This window comes from Aquarana catesbeiana, linkage group LG06, assembly GCF_042186555.1.
Source record: "Aquarana catesbeiana isolate 2022-GZ linkage group LG06, ASM4218655v1, whole genome shotgun sequence".
Taxonomy (NCBI): Eukaryota; Metazoa; Chordata; class Amphibia; order Anura; family Ranidae; genus Aquarana; species Aquarana catesbeiana.
Window position 1 is genome coordinate 84,335,096 of NC_133329.1, and position 16,584 is coordinate 84,351,679.

Below are 16,584 nucleotides of genomic sequence, written 5' to 3' on the forward strand. Positions count from 1 at the left end.
TTCTGTAGACCTGTAAAGCTAAGTCAAGTTTTTCTGTAGTAGAAAACTGACATTTTTTTTTTTTTGTAGGAAACACCAACTACACCTCTTTCAAATACGTTGTATTATGGTATTTAAACATTGGGAGAAAAAAAATGTTTTATATTTATATTTCCTTTACAGCACTCTCTCAGAGTAATTGTGGGAAATTGTTTGGGGCATACCAAGCAAGATATGGTTCCAGATAAGGAGAAGGTTCTAGAGCCTCCACTAAAAGCAAGTCAACTGCAAATTCAAATTGATGGCGTCTTTACCAAAATCCAAAGCCTTATCCCCAATGTGACATTCACTTATTTCAACATAACCACCAGTGCGCAAAACAGCAAAGTGTTTTTAGCAAATCCCAGAGAACAATACTGCGTTGGGGAAGACTTTGTCATACAAGTGGACATGTATGATTATTTGAACAACAGGAAAACTTACGGAGGAGATTTTATAAGACCTAGGCTTTTTTCTCTAACGCCCGGAGCTTCTGTATCAGGAAAGGTGGAAGACATGAACAATGGGTCTTACCTTATCCACTTTCCCTTATATTGGGCAGGCCAAATCAAAGTCTCCATTTTGTTATGGCACCCCAGTGAAGGAATCGCGGCCCTCTGGAGGTCAAGACATTCAAGTTTGGGAGTTCTCGGCTTCCAGGGGAGATATGTCCACCTAGGTCAGCAGGCGATCTCTCCCTGTGGCTTCCAAAGGAATTCGGCCAGAGAGCTTTGTGAGTATAAAGACAAACTCTATGAAGAGGTCTTCTACTGCCAAAAGCCCCCTAACTTACCCTGTGACTGTTTAAGAGACATGAGAGCCGTGGACCTCCATGCATCATATTTGAAGCCTGAAGAAAAACCAATGTTTGAAAGGTATAATATTTAAGCAAAGGTAAATGTTAAACAAAAAATGTGGGGTTTATTCAACATTTATAGCTGATGAAAACTGATAATACACAAAGAAATCTGAACATTTCCAGACATAGAAGATCCTTTTCAACCAAGAAAAAGATCCAGTTAATGCATGACGCATTCCCTATAGAAATTAGTCTTATGTATTCTCCAACTAAACAATGGGTAATAACCAGAATACACTGTTTTAATACACATATCCAGTACAGTGGGGACGGAAAGTATTCAGACCCCATTAAATGTTTCACAATGTTTTAAATGTATTGCAGCCATTTGCTAAAATCATTTAAGTTCATTTTCCCTCATTAATGTACACACAGCACCCCATATTGACAGAAACAAACAGAATTGTTGACATTTTTGCAGATTTATTAAAAAAGAAAAACTGAAATATCACATGGTCCTAAGTATTCAGACCCTTTGCTCAGTAGCACCCTTTTGATCTAATACAGCCATGAGTCTTTTTGGGAAAGATGCAACAAGTTTTTCACACCTGGATTTGGGGATCCTCTGCCATTCCTCCTTGCAGATCCTCTCCAGTTCTGTCAGGTTGGTGGACAGCCATTTTTAGGTCTCTCCAGAGATGCTCAATTGGGTTTAAGTCAGATCTCTGGCTGGGCCATTCAAGAACAGTCACAGAGTTGTTGTTAAGCCACTTCTTTGTTATTTTAGCTGTGCTCAGGGTCATTGTCTTGCTGGAAGGTAAACCTTCGGCCCAGTCTGAGGTCCTGAGCACTTTGGAGAAGGTTTTCGTCCAGGATATCCCTGTACTTGGCCTCATTCATCTTTTCCTCGATTGGAACCAGTCGTCCTGTCCCTGCAGCTGAAAAACATCCCCACAGCATGATGCTGCCACCACCATGCTTCACTGTTGGGACTGTATTGGACAGGTGATGAGCAGTGCCTGGATTTCTCCACACATACCGCTTAGCATTAAGGACAAAAAGTTCTATCTTGGTCTCTTCAGACCAGAGAATCTTATTTCTCATCATCTTGGAGTCCTTCAGGTGTTTTTTTTAGCAAACTCCATGCAGGCTTTCATGAGGAGAGGCTTCCGTCAGGGCCACTCTGCCATAAAGCCCCGACTGGTTGAGGGCTGCAGTGATGGTTGACTTTCTACAACTTTCTCCCATCTCCCGACTGCATCTCTGGAGCTCAACCACAGTGATCTTTGGGTTCTTCTTTACCTCTCTCACCAAGGCTCTTCTCCCCCGATAGCTCAGTTTGGCCGGACGGCCTGCTCTAGGAAGGGTTCTGGTTGTCCCAAACGTCTTCCATTTAAGGATTATGGAGGCCACTGTGCTCTTAGGAACCTTAAGTGCAGCAGAATTTTTTTGTAACCTTGGCCAGATCTGTGCCTTGCCACAATTCTATCTCTGAGCTCTTCAGGCAGTTCCTTTGAGCTCATGATTCTCATTTGCTCTGACATGCACTGTGAGCTGTAAGGTCTTATATAGACAGTTGTGTGGCTTTCCTAATCAAGTCCAATCAGTATAATCAAACACAGCTGGACTCAAACGAAGGTGTAGAACCATCTCAAGGATGATCAGAAGAAATGGACAGCACCTGAGTTAACCACTTCAATACCAGGCACTTAGACACCTTCCCACCAAGGCCAATTTTCAGCTTTCAGCGCTGTCACAATTTGAATGACAATTGCGCGGTCATGCTACACTGTACCCAAACAGATTTTTTACCATTTTGTTCCCACAAATAGAGCTTTCTTTTGGTGGTATTTAATCACCTCTGCGGTTTTTATTTTTTGTGCATAAAATAAAAAAAAGACCGAAAATAAAAAAAAAAAAACAAGTTTTTCTTTGTTTCTGTTAACATTTTTTGTAAATAATTACGTTTTCTTCTTCAATGACGGGCACTGATACAGGGGCACTGATGGGCACCAATGAGATGGCACCAATGAGGTGGCACTAATGAGGTGGCACTGACGGGCACTGATGATGGGCACTGACAGGCGGCACTGATGGGCACTGATATGTGGCACTGATGGGCACTGATAGGTGGCACTGGTATGCGGCACTGATGGGCACTCATAGATGGCACCGATGGGCACTCATATGTGGCACTGATGGGCACTCGTAGGTGGCATTGATTGGTACTTATGTGTGGCACTGATGGGTACTTATGGGTGGCACTGATGGGTGGCATGGATGGGCACTGATGGGCACTGACAGGTGGGCACTGATGGGCACTGACAGGTGGTACATACCTGGCCATCCACATGTTGCCCCCTTCCCTGGTGGTCCTAGTGGCGTCCCTGGTGGTCCAGTGTGGTCATCTGAGGGGGGGCTGCGCTGATAAACAATCAGCGCAGACCCCCCCTGTCAGGAGAGCCGCCGATCGGCTCTCCTCTACTCGCGTCTGTCAGACGCGAATGAGGAAAAGCCGATCAACGGCTCTTCCAATTTACATCGTGATCAGCCGTGATTGGACACGGCTGATCACGTTTTAAGAGCCTCCGCTGGAGGCTCTTTACCAAGATCGGTGGAGCGGTGTGTCAGACTGACACACTGCTCCACCGATCGCCGCGATGCGCACCCCCGTGGGCGCGTGGCAGCATGTTATCCTGCTGGATGTTATATGACGCCCAGTCAGGATAACGGAACCACCGCCCGGCCGTCAACCTAGTATAGGCCGGGCGGGAAGTGGTTAAATATATGAGTTTCACAGCAAAGGGTCTGAATACTTAGGACCATGTGATATTTCAGTTTTTCTTTTTTAATAAATCTGCAAAAATGTCAACAATTCTGTGTTTTTCTGTCAATATGGGGTGCTGTGTGTACATTAATGAGGAAAAAAAATGAACTTAAATGATTTTAGCAAATGGCTGCAATATAACAAAGAGTGAAAAATTTAAGGGGGTCTGAATACTTTCCGTCCCCACTGTATATATATATATATCAGTGCCCATCAGTGCCGCCTGTCAGTGCCCATCATCAGTGCCCGTCAGTGCCATCTCATTAGTGCCACCTCATTGGTGCCATCTCATTGGTGCCCATCAGTGCCCCTGTATCAGTGCCCGTCATTGAAGAAGAAAACGTAATTATTTACAAAAAATGTTAACAGAAACAAAGAAAAACTTGTTTTTTTTTTTTTATTTTCGGTCTTTTTTTTATTTTATGCACAAAAAATAAAAACCGCAGAGGTGATTAAATACCACCAAAAGAAAGCTCTATTTGTGGGAACAAAATGGTAAAAAATCTGTTTGAGTACAGTGTAGCATGACCGCGCAATTGTCATTCAAATTATATATATATACTGGATCTATATATGTACACACTATATTACCAAAAGTATTGGGATCCCTGCCTTTACACGCACATGAACTTTAACCACTTGCCGCCCGCCGTATAGCAAAATGACAGCTGCAAAGTGGTTTAGTTATCCTGATTGGATGTCATATGACGCGAGTATGATAATAAAGCCAGCGCGCACCTGCGGGGGTGCGCAGCGCGGCGATCGGAGGTGCTGTGTGTCTGTCTGACACACCGCAACTCTGATCGTGGTATGAAGCCTATGTATCTCACGCCTATCAGTGCTGCCTATCAGTGCCCATCAGTTTTTATTTTTTCAAAATTGTCGCTCTTTTTTTGTTTTTTGCGCAAAAATTAAAAACCGCAGAGGTGATCAAATACCACCAAAAGAAAGCTCTATTTGTGGGAAGAAAATGATAAACATTTAGTTTGGGTACATTGTTGCATGACCGTGCAATTGTCATTCAAAGTGCGACAGCGCTGAAAGCTGAAAAAAATTGTCCTGGGCAGGAAGGGGGGAAAGTGCCTGGTATTGAAATGGTTATTGTCATCCCAGTCTTAATCCGTAGGGTTTAATATTGAGTTGAGCCAGGCCTTCTCGTCCACATCAATGCCCAACCTCACGAATGCTCTTCTGGAAGAATGGTCAAACATCCCCATAGACACACTCCTAAACCTTGTGGACAGCCTTCCCAGATGAGTTGAAGCTGTTATAGCTGAAAAGGGTGGGCCAACTCAATATTAAGGCACCTAGAGGTTAAAGTGGAACTTTACCCGTACTTTATCAAGGAACATACATTCTATATTAATAATTATGCTACAAAAAACAGTGTGTGCTGTAAATTGCCTCCAGCTTTGCTCCTGTTTCTTCTTGCTGGAGTCTGCCATTTTGCTGAACCCTAGAGCTCCTAAGCAGCAGTAAATCTTTAGGCTGTCAGCAGATCGGCCTCTACAAGTTCGGCACAATGTCAAAAAATAGGGAGCACGTGCAGAGCAGAACAACAGACAGTGTATTACTGGATTTTAAACAGTATAGGCACCTATATTTAATGTTTTACATAGCAATACCTGCAAAAGGGGCCAGCCTGAAGTCATCTAGCAGGAGCTAAATTTCTGACTAAAGCTCCACTTTAAATACATATACGCTCACCGGCCACTTTATTAGGTACACCTGTTCAATTGCTTGGTAACACACATTGCTAATCAGCCAATCACATGGCAGCACCTAAAGTGCATTTAGGCATTAAGAAGTTATGAAGACAACTTGCTGAAGTCCAAACCGAACATCAGAATGGGGAAAAAAGGGGATTTAAGTGAATTTGAACGTGGCATGGTTGTTGGTGCCAGACGGGCTGGTCTGAGTATTTCAAAAACTGCTGATCTACTGGGATTTTCACGCACAACCATCTCTCGGGTTTACAGAGACTGGTCCGAAAAAGAGAAAATATCCAGTGAGCGGCAGTTGTGTGGACAAAAATGCCTTGTTGATGTTAGAGGTCAGAGGAGAATGGGCAGACTGGTTCCAGATGATAGAAAGGCAACAGTAGCTTATTAACCACTCATTACAACCAAGTTATACCAAGGAATACCATCTCTGAACGCACAATACATCAAACCTTGAAGCAGATGGGCTACAGCAGCAGAAGACCACACCGGTTGCCACTCCTGTCAGCTAAGAACAGGAAACCGAGGCTACAATTCACACAGGATCACCAAAATTGGACAATAGAAGATTGGAAAAACGTTGCCTGGTCTGATGAGCCTCGATTTCAGCTGCAACATTCAGACACATTCAGGCACACTTTAGGCCCCTTAGTACCAATTGAGCATTGTTTAAACACCACGACCTACCTGAGTATTGTTGCTGACCATGTCCATCCCTTTATGACTACAGTGTACCCATCTTCTGATGGCTCCTTCCAGCAGGATAATGCACCATGTCACAAAGCCCAAATCATCTCACCACTGGACAATGAGGTCCCTGTACTCCAAAGGTCTCCACAGTCACCAGGTCTCATCCAATAGAGCACCTTTGGGATGGGAGATTGGCACCATGGATGTGCAGCCAACAAATCTGCAGCAACTGCGTGATGCTATCACGTCACTATGGACCAAAATATCTGAGAAATGTTCCCAACACCTTGTAGAATCTATGCCACCATGAAGAACTAGGGCAGTTCTGAAGGCAAAAGGGGGTCCAACCTGGTACTAGCAAAGTGTACCTAATAAAGTGGCCAATGCGTTTACTTATATTTTATGGGAATATATTTGTGAACATCTGACCATCACACCTACTATATGCCCATAAATATGTGGACACACCTTCAATTTTTTAAAATAAAGACATAGCTCCCAACTGTCCCTGATTTCGAGGGACTGTCTCTGATTTGGAGCAATGCCCCTCTGTCCCTCTTTCCTCCTCATTTGTCCCTCATTTTGGTCTGATCTATATATTTGTATATAAAATGCACTTTTTATCTTTCAAACAGTGTTTCCCAGCGCTAAACATTTCATACAAATTATACATTGCTGCATTTGTACATTTTAAAAGCCAATATAAAGGAATAGTAGTGGTAAAAAAAAGCCCCTTGTGGATCCAATTAACCTTTTTTTTGGTTAGTTCTCCTTTAAGGGGGTGTGACAGGGGGGGGTGTCTTATACCTACATACATTTGCTAGTAGGTGTCCCTCATTCCCATCTCAAAATATTGGGAGGTATGTAAAGGTGTTTCCAGTGAAGGGTGGCTGTTACCGCAGCCGGAGTGGAAAAGTTGGTTCCCTGCCAGCAAGCTGGTGATGAGGAACCTCAGTGTAGAAGCAGTGGTCTCTCTGCAACAGTTCAACATACCCACTGCTGTGCCAGTGCCTCACCTACTGCTATCTGGGGCGCTGTTAGAGATATTTCTCCTCATTTTACACACAGGAATAACAATGCATTTATTTAATCTATGTGTTGCCAATTTTCCCTCACTTCCCGTCTGGAGAAACATTTGTCTGCAGGACAGAAAGTGAAGGTAAAACTTCACAGGTGCTCTCATCCTTCCCCACTCAAAACAAGAAAAACATGTTTTTGGCTTGGCATAAACTTTAAATAAGAAAAAAAAATCAGTGAAGCAGATATTTAAAGCAGTATTAAACCCAAAACCCAAAAAAGTAATCTATTGCATGTGGCAGCTGCATCAGTTTTTTTTTTTTAGGCCTATTTTCCTCTGTTTTCACCCGGTGATCTGGCCAGTAACGCACCTATTGTATTTGGAGCAATGTCCCTCTGTCCCTCTTTCCTCCTCAGTTGTCCCCCATTTTAGTCTGATCCATATAGATGCATATAAAATGCACTTTTTATCTATCAAAAAGTATTTGCCAGTGCTAAACCTTCCATCCAATTTCTAAATTGTTGCATTTGTTAATTCCAAAAGCCAATATAAAGGAATAGGAGTGGTAAAAAAAAGCACTTGTGTGTTTAACCAATCTTGTTTTTTTGTACAATTCTCCTTTAAGGGGGCGTGGCAAGGGGTGTGTCCTATGCCTGCATACTTTTGCTGATAGGTGTCCCTTATTCCCATCTCAAAAAGTTGGGAGGTGTGCCTGTGGTAAATGGATGGATCTCATCCATATAAACTTATACATACTGGAGAGCTTGAGCTTCTGAAAAACAGTAGACTTGGTGGCTGAATTACCAGATGAAAATAAAAGAGAGAAAGCCTAAAAAAGGGAAACTAATGTAGCCATCACATCTAAAAATTGATAAGCTGCATCATAATAAATGTTTACTTTTGTGTTTAATTCCGCTTTAACGACAAAAATTTGCTGAAGCTAAGGATTCAGCTCTACACACCCCAAGGAGATTACTGTTTATGGACCTTGCCCAGCCCTGACGCACATGTGAAGTCTCAGTAAAAAGAAAAAATACTCCTATCGCATTTCTTGAAAATAGATTTACCATACAAAAGGTACAAACAGGTAATATATGAACAGATAACAATATATTTGACCTCTATATCTGTTAATCTATGATTACCTTTTCTGTTATAATCCTACAGTCAAGGAAGAAGTGTGGAATAGTTTTGTTTTATTGGCGTTTCAGAACTTTTACTTCCTTCTAGAACAGCCATTCCCAACCAGGGTTCTGTGAAACCCCAATGCCGCCTTCACACGATCGGAATTTCCGACAACAAATGTTCAATGTGAGCTTGTTGTCGGAAGTTCCGACAGCATGTAGGCTCCATCGGACATTTCCAGCCGGAATTTCCGACAACAGATATTTGAGAGCTGGATCTCAAATATTCCAACAACAAAATTTGTTGTCGTAAATTCCGAGCGTGTGTAGACAATTCCGACGCACCAAATTCCATGCATGCTCTGAATCAAGTACGAGATGGAACCGCTCGGTCTGGTAAAACTAGCATTTGTAATGGAGATAGCACATTCGTCATGCTGCACATTTTAAAATTTTTTAATGCAGCGCATTTTCTTCTTCTTTAGAATGCTAGAATAATGAAGTTGTTTTGCTGCTGATAGTCACACAGAGTTCTGACAAACTGATTTCTTTATTATTTCTCGTGATCTCCTGAATAATCTTTATTTTTTTTCACCAGATCTCCAGAATAATGTTTCTATTTTATTTTTTTTATTTTTTTTTTTTATTGTGATCTACATAATATTTTTGTTTTGTTTTGTGTGTCAAGTTACCACAACACCATTATTATCTTATATTTTTTAACCTCAAGAAGATTGGTTGTCCCTTGTTAATTTGACATTGTCTTTTTGAAATGTACCTGCCTACTCACAAACAAACTGTCCTTTTTGAACTAAAACACATAGCCAAGTATTTGTGAAAAAAACTAGACATTTATTAGGGGTCATAACAAAATAAAGAGGAAGGCAACGCTGGATAAACTGTTGAAATTGGCGAAGCCTTTGTACCCCAGGGCAGACATCAAGTATTTGACAGGCCAAATTGGGAGCCTGAGGAGTCCATTTAATAGGGAGCACAATCTGGTCCAGGACTCCGAGAGATCGAGAGCAGCAGCAGATGACATGTCCTGAGGCTGTGGTCTTACTCACTTTAAAATAGCCTGCATCTTTTGCCAGACCAGACCGACCCCAGATCATCACACTCTTGTCTTCCTTCCACGCTACCTTCCAGGCTGTGGCTGTGGTGTTGGAGTTGTGGCAGGAGGTGGAGGAGTATGGTCCAACTCACATATGTGATTTTTTTTTGTGAGTTCACCCATCACCCCCTTATTTATGGCCTAACACATGACTTCCTCACAAATGAGGCGTTGGTCCACTTCCATTTCCTGCAATTTGCTGGCTGCCATGCAGGCATAGGCCTCTTGAAGATTGGGGGTGGTTCTGAGGGCCGCAGTAGCCTGCTGAATCAAAGAAAGCGCTGACTCTTCCACGTTACTCCCCTTTCTGGACCTTTTTGTTGGAAGGCAGAGGGGAGAAACGTGCAATTCGGTCAGACTACTGGGCACGGCCACCTCCTGGCTGCCACTTTCAACGGCCACCTCCTGGCTGCCACTTTCCACGGCCTCCTCCTGGCTGAGACTTTCCACAGCCTCCTCCTGGCTGAGACTTTCCTGTGTATGAAAATTGGACATAGTTTTAATTTTTTGCTCATCAATCACACACAATTTAGAGCTCATGACTGTTGCAAATTGAATGTTAACAAATTGAGAAGACTATCCTTCTGACCCCAGCATTTGTCATTCTTGTCCCAATCATTTTTGGATACTACTGTCTATTTATATGTAAACCACTCCGTTAAATCAGAAATTAGTGATCAATTATAACATCTAGTTAACATCATTAATTTTAGACAAGAAATATGTTGAACAATGCTATAACTGGCTCGAGATGGGCTCCTCCACATCTTCCTGGGTGGAAGGCCCAGGATGGACTTCTGAAGCCTCATCTGAGGTGGAAGGAAGAGTGGAAGGAAGGGTTGAGAGTGATGGCCTGATTTCAGTCTGGTCTGACAAAAATCGCAGTCTGTCGTAGTACCACAGCCTGGGGACATAAATGTCATCTGCTGCTGCTCCTGATCTCATGGAATCCTGGACCTTTTTGCGCTCCCTATTATATGTGCTCCTCAGGCCACAAATTTTGCACTTCAAATAGGGGATGGTTGCCGTGGGAATCACCGGCTTCACCAATTCCAGCAATTGATCCAGTGCTGCATTCCTCTTTATTTTATTATTAGAAAAAGGGTGTTTCACCTGCCACAGACAGGGCAGCTCCCTGTATTTATCAATGAAGTTGGGGAGGAAGTCATGATCGTTGAATCTATCCATTTTCTCTGCAAGACACAACACAAGACAAACCCTAATGTCAGGCTAAACTCTCCTAATCTTGTCCCAATATAGGCCTCAATCTATAAGCAGTATAGGCCACTTATGCCCCAAGTTAAAATGGTACCTTTGTTAGCACAATCAGCGCTTACGCTACTCCGTCCTCCACTAACAGATTGTACATACAACGCATGCGTGTTACACTTTATATACACTGCGCATGCGTGAAACTCTGCCCGCCCCTGACCTTCTTTCTAGTATATTCCCGCCCCTTCTCTTTCTGTGCAGTGGGAGAGCACATGGCAGAGACAGAGCAGGCGCATGAGAGTAGCAGCAATGACGAGGAAAGCCCGGAGCCACAAACGCCTGATCCAGGAGATTTAAGGCCTGAAATATGTCCTTTGGTGAGATGGTGGACATTTTGAAGAGGGCAAATATGGACTGTACAGAAACCCAAATGTGAGAAAGGCCAAAATCATGACTAAAGTTGTGAAAAGTCTGCAGAAGAATTTTGGGGTACGGCGATCCAAGGATCAACTGAGAAAACGATGGTCAGACCTCAAATTGAGGGAGCAGGATCAGTACAGAAGAATCAAGAGAGTGCTGCAAAAAAGTAAGTATTTTGTCGTGTGTTTCTATTATTATTACTTTAGTGCTGCTCCATGTGCTTTTCTTTACTGTTATACAGTTTAAAATGGTGTTTAAAATGGCAAGTTTCAGGTTCGTGGGCACAGTAATCGTTCATAGTAAACATTGTTCGTTTGCTCACTAATACAATGTTTTTGGCAGGTGCAGGTTAACTACATTTGTTCAGGCCTATTTGTATTAAAAGAAGTTTGTTGTCTAGATGGGTTTGTAACTAGAATGAAATGCAAACTTGATTCAGTGTAAGGAGAGGACACTCAGCAGCTGTTTACACATCTGGACGCATGAGCACTAGTGTGGGACACCAGAACACCCTTTTTAGGGTGTCCCACGCAGGTGCTCCAGTGGATACTAGGGGTGTCTCCATGTGGGAAACTTTACCAAAAAAGCTTGAAGAAAGGGAAAAAATCATGTCTTCAGCTTGGAACACTGCCAAAACAGACAATTGTACGAAACGTCAAGCAATGTTTCATATTCATATTTCTTGCCTCAAATATCTGTGTGCTAAGTATACCTTTTTTTATTCACATAGGGGAGAAAAGACTCAGGACATCAGAGGACACCAGGGACCCCCAACCTCCTAAAGAAGGGGAAGTCACCACACCACAACCTGAGGATGTGGAGGGAGGAGAGGTTCATGGTGTGGTTGAAATAGTGACCACAACAGGTGAGTGTCTGAGACCACAGTTTCAGGTAATAGATGTATGCCTGCATATTTATAAGGCATGGTGTGTTTTATTCTTTTTAGGTGATGTGGATGTTGTGGAAGAAGAAACTCATTTCATAAGTGCAAGTGCACACATCCTCATCGGGGAGATCATGGTGTGCAATCGTGATTTAGAAAAGATAAAGGAAAACATCAATGATGTTCAACAAAAAATGAAGAACATCATTGATCTTTTAGGCAGAATCTAAAGCACACAGAAATTGTACCGTTTTGTCGAGGATTTTTTTTATATTAATTCAAGTTTAAAAGTATTTTAAAAGCCAAATTTTGAAGATGCACACAGTGGGGTTGATTTACTAAAGGCAAAAAGACTGTGCACTTTGCAAAGTGCAGTTGGCCACTGCAAGTGCAGTTGCTCTAGAGCTTAGTAAATGAGGTAAGGCATTACCTTACAAAGAGTACCCAATCACGTGCAAGGAAAATAAAAAAAAATGAATTTTTGCTTGAACATGATTGGATGGTGGACGTCAGAAGAGCTTCTACTCATTTACTAAGCTCTGTAGCAAGTGCACTTGCAGAGTGCAACTGCACTTTGGAAAGTGCACAGTCTTTTTCCTTTTAGTAAATCAACCCCAGTGTGTCAACATGTGCTATCTGCCATCACGGGATATCAAGGTACACGTTTTGGGGGTGCAACCCAATTTCTCGCAACTCAAATAGGTGGGAGGAAGGAGTAGCACCCCTGAAACACGTCCATTGATCCCCCATGGTGGGAGCTAGCACATGTTGACATTAGGCATGGGATAAGGAGGGAAATCCACATTTTCACTCCCAATTTGTGTGCATCTTCAAAACTTGGCTTTTACAGGGGTGACTTCACCCCATCTGATGAAGGCAAGATCAACACAGATTTAACATACTAATGTCTGATATTACCTTGACTTTTTCAAAGTTGAACTTTGTAAGTTTCTGAGTTGTGTATGTTATGGTTTTAAACATGCCTGTTTAACCAAAAAAAGGATATTTATAATGTCAACCATAAAAATGTTATACACCAAAGATGCTGGTTTGTTTAAAAACCCTTTTCTAACATACACGTGAATGTGCACAGAGTAAAATGCTTTATACTCAACAATGGCTTCTTCTTTCAATGCTCAATACCAGTTTTTGGCGTAAGTTGGTGTGTACAGTGGCAATGGGGGTTATTTACTAAAGGCAAATCCACTTTGTACTACAAGCGCTGTTGCAGTGCACTTTCAAGTGCACTTGCAGTGCACTTGTAGTGCAAAGTGGATTTGCCTTTAGTAAATAACCCACACAGTGCTCTAAAATTTTCCCCAATCAGGCCATTTTAGGGACTTCAAACAATTAATTCATGGTGCTGAAAAGGATGATTCTTTATAACATTAATGCATTACAAACATTAACAACAAAAACAATGTGTGTGTAGTAGACCCACAACATAATAGTTAGCTGAAGAAGAGATTGTCACCTCATGTATCAAATAAATTGCATTTGCACTATTGAAGAAAATGTCCAAAAAGAAAAGCCCATTGGAGAACCTAGGAGACAGCTAAAAGAAACACACGCAGGAAATCAAATGAAATATTAGTTCATTTTAAATTAAAAATTTATTTGAAAAATGTTTTATACATTTGCTGGCATATCAATGGCCCCCCAACCCGCAAAGTACTCCAGATATTTTTGTCTGACTTTGCGGGCGCTTTGGGAGGGCAAGCCAGGACGGCCAGCTTCAAGTGCCATCAGGGTTGCTTGATCTGGAAATCCGGCCTCAGGCCCAACTAAGACCACATAGTTCGTAGCATTTTTCCTTAGGAAATTGTGCAAAATGCAGCAGGCAAGCACTATATATGCACTTTATATTCCACCATGTGTATGAGTATAGAAATAGGCGAAACTGGCTGGCCATTATGCCGAAAGCATTTTCCACCACTCTTCTGGCTCTGACCAGCCGGTAGTTAAAAACCCTCTGGTCCAGGGTGAGGGTCCTCATCGGAAATGGCCTCATGAGATGGTCACCTAGCCCAAACGCTTCATCAGCGATGAACACAAATGGAAGACCAGCCACGTTGTCTTCCGCAGGTGGCAAGCCCAAGCCACCATTCTGGAGCCGTCTGCAAAACTCTGCCTGGGCGATGACTCCACCATCTGACATCCGGCCATTCTTCCCCACGTCCACATACAAAAAGTATGTCACCGACACCACCGCCAACATCACAATACTATTAAACCCCTTGTAATTATAATAGTATGCCCCCCCGAGTTAGGGGGTGGGATGATGTGACATTTATTTTAAGGAGTATTTAAAGACAAAAGTATACCTTATACTTTTGTCTTTAAATACTCCTTAAAATAAATGTCACATCATCCCACCCCCTAACTCGGGGGGGGGGGGCATACTATTATAATTACAAGGGGTTTAATAGTATTGTGATGTTGGCGGTGGTGTCGGCGACATACTTTTTGTATGTGGACGTGGGGAAGAATGGCCGGATGTCAGATGGTGGAGTCATCGCCCAGGCAGAGTTTTGCAGACGGCTCCAGAATGGTGGCTTGGGCTTGCCACCTGCGGAAGACAACGTGGCTGGTCTTCCTGGTCTTCCTGCCACCTGCGGAAGACAACGTGGATGGTACACTAATCAGATTCCTCCTCCCCTCTGATGGCCCAGTGAAAAAATGTTATGTTGGTGGGGGGGGGAGATGTTTTGGACAGGTAACCCTCTCCACTTCATTGAGAGCTGAATGCATAAATAATGTGTGTTACTTGGCCAGCCCCTCCTTACTTACACTATTGGCAGCCCACTGGACAGGTAAGAAGTGTCATAATACAAAAATATGAATACACACTGTCCAAATCGAAGCACAATTTTACATTCTGCAATTACATATCTAGATAATAGGAGAACAAAACTTTAAACAGTACCATTTGAAAGTATTCAGGCAGGCCCTTGCGCTACATGCTTTGGTGAATTAATCCATAAATCTGACCACAAAAGAGATACCCTGTTTCACTGAAAATAAGATCTAGCATGATTGTCGGTGATGGCTGCAATATAAGCCCTACCCCCCAAATAAGCCATAGTTAAAGTCCTTGTAGGTCTCATTTTCAGGGTAGGGCTTATTTTCAGGGAAACTTTGTAGGGCTTATTTGGGGGGTAAGGCTTATATTGCAGCCATCACCGACAATCACGTTAGGTCTTATTTTCGGGGAAACAGGTAGGTATAGTGTATATGGGTTTGGCAAAGTCAGCAGATAGAGGATTGATATCTGTTGACTTAGCGGTTGGGGGGGTTTCCAAATGAGTTTGGGCCCCCGCAAAAAAAACATCTTGCACTATGCATGGATTTAAGGACAAAAATAACATTTGTACACATTTTAGGGGGTGTTTAGGGTAAAGCACTACAATGGAGCTGACAAAATACATTGTTAGGTGACTAGGCTAGGTGTGTACTGGCCCAGGATAGCATGCTGGGGAGGTTAGTGAAGGCAAATATGTATGAAGGACAAAAAAGGAGCATTAAAAGCTTCCAGCATGCATGAGGACGAAGAAGACATTCACAGCATACTACAATCATGGTATTTAGGGAATGATGAAATAAATCCAATACATTAGCAAACGTTAAATACATAGAATGTGATGTAAAGGATAAAACTTACCTTAATACAGTCCTTCTGCACGACCTGAATGATGGCAGAATAGGTCTCTGGAATAATGATTCCCAGAGCCTGGGGGGAGATGTCTGTCGATAACTCGATGTTCTGCAGACTCCTCCCCATCGCCAAGTACCGCAAGGTGGCGACTAGCCTTTGTTCCGGAGTGATGGCTTGCCGCATGCAGGTGTCCTGCTTGGTAATATAGGGGGACAGCAAAGCCAACAGATGGTGAAAAACGGGGTTCGTCATCTGGAGATAATTCCTGAAATCATCAGGATTATTCTCCTGGATCTCCCGCAACAAAGGCATGTGCGAGAATTGGTCACACTGGAGCAACCAATTCTTGGTCCAGGAACTCCTCCTCCCCCTGTTCATGGACTGGGCTTGGGTTAAAGTAAGAACCCCAAAACCAAACCCCTGCATAGCACGAACTCTATGACGAGTACGTAAGCGCAACATGGCTTCAAAACGGTCGGCTGGTCAGAACAAACTAACAGAACGCACTGAAAATCGGAAACAAATGGACAAGAACGCACTGAAAAAACAGATACGAACTGACTACACGCACTGAAAAACAGATACGAACCCACAAGCACAAACTGAAGAGCGGTAACGAACTGAAAAGCATGAGGCTGAAAAGCACCAATCATCTCTCAATAAACTTCTACTAACACGAGATTAGCAGAAGGAGCCAACAGGGTGGCGCACTGGCTATTGAACTTTCTTTCTCTAGTCGTACGTGTTGTACGTCAGCGCGTTCTTGCTGATTGGAATTTCCGACAACATTTGTGCGACCGTGTGTATGCAAGACAAGTTTCAGCCAACATCCGTCAGAAATATGTGGCATTAGGTTCCTCCAAAGGTTGCCGGGGTTCCTTGGACTGTGGCTGATTGACTTCCTATTCGATGGTGTCGGCATAACTCCTGGTCCAACACAACTTGGCAAAGCCAACAACATGATATCAATGATCTTTTTAGCTGTCTGTAATAGCTTGTTTACACTTGCTTCAAAACATGGCTTCGAACTTGCTTTTTTAAAGCTCTCTGAAAGCCAGTCAAAGTTCCTGTCACTAAATAAAATGGTCAGCTTGCAGTCCTGT

At 42.8% G+C, this 16,584-nt stretch overlaps 1 protein-coding gene across 1 annotated transcript in view; it reads left to right on the forward strand.

The window, feature by feature from the left end:
• LOC141148696 (NXPE family member 4-like) overlaps positions 1-16,584 on the forward strand; it is a 48,621-nt gene that overhangs the window by 10,887 nt on the left and 21,150 nt on the right. Inside the window, exon 3 of the mRNA XM_073636343.1 lies at positions 163-893. Coding sequence (XP_073492444.1) covers positions 163-893 — 731 coding nt within the window. The remainder of the gene's footprint in view (positions 1-162; positions 894-16,584) is intronic.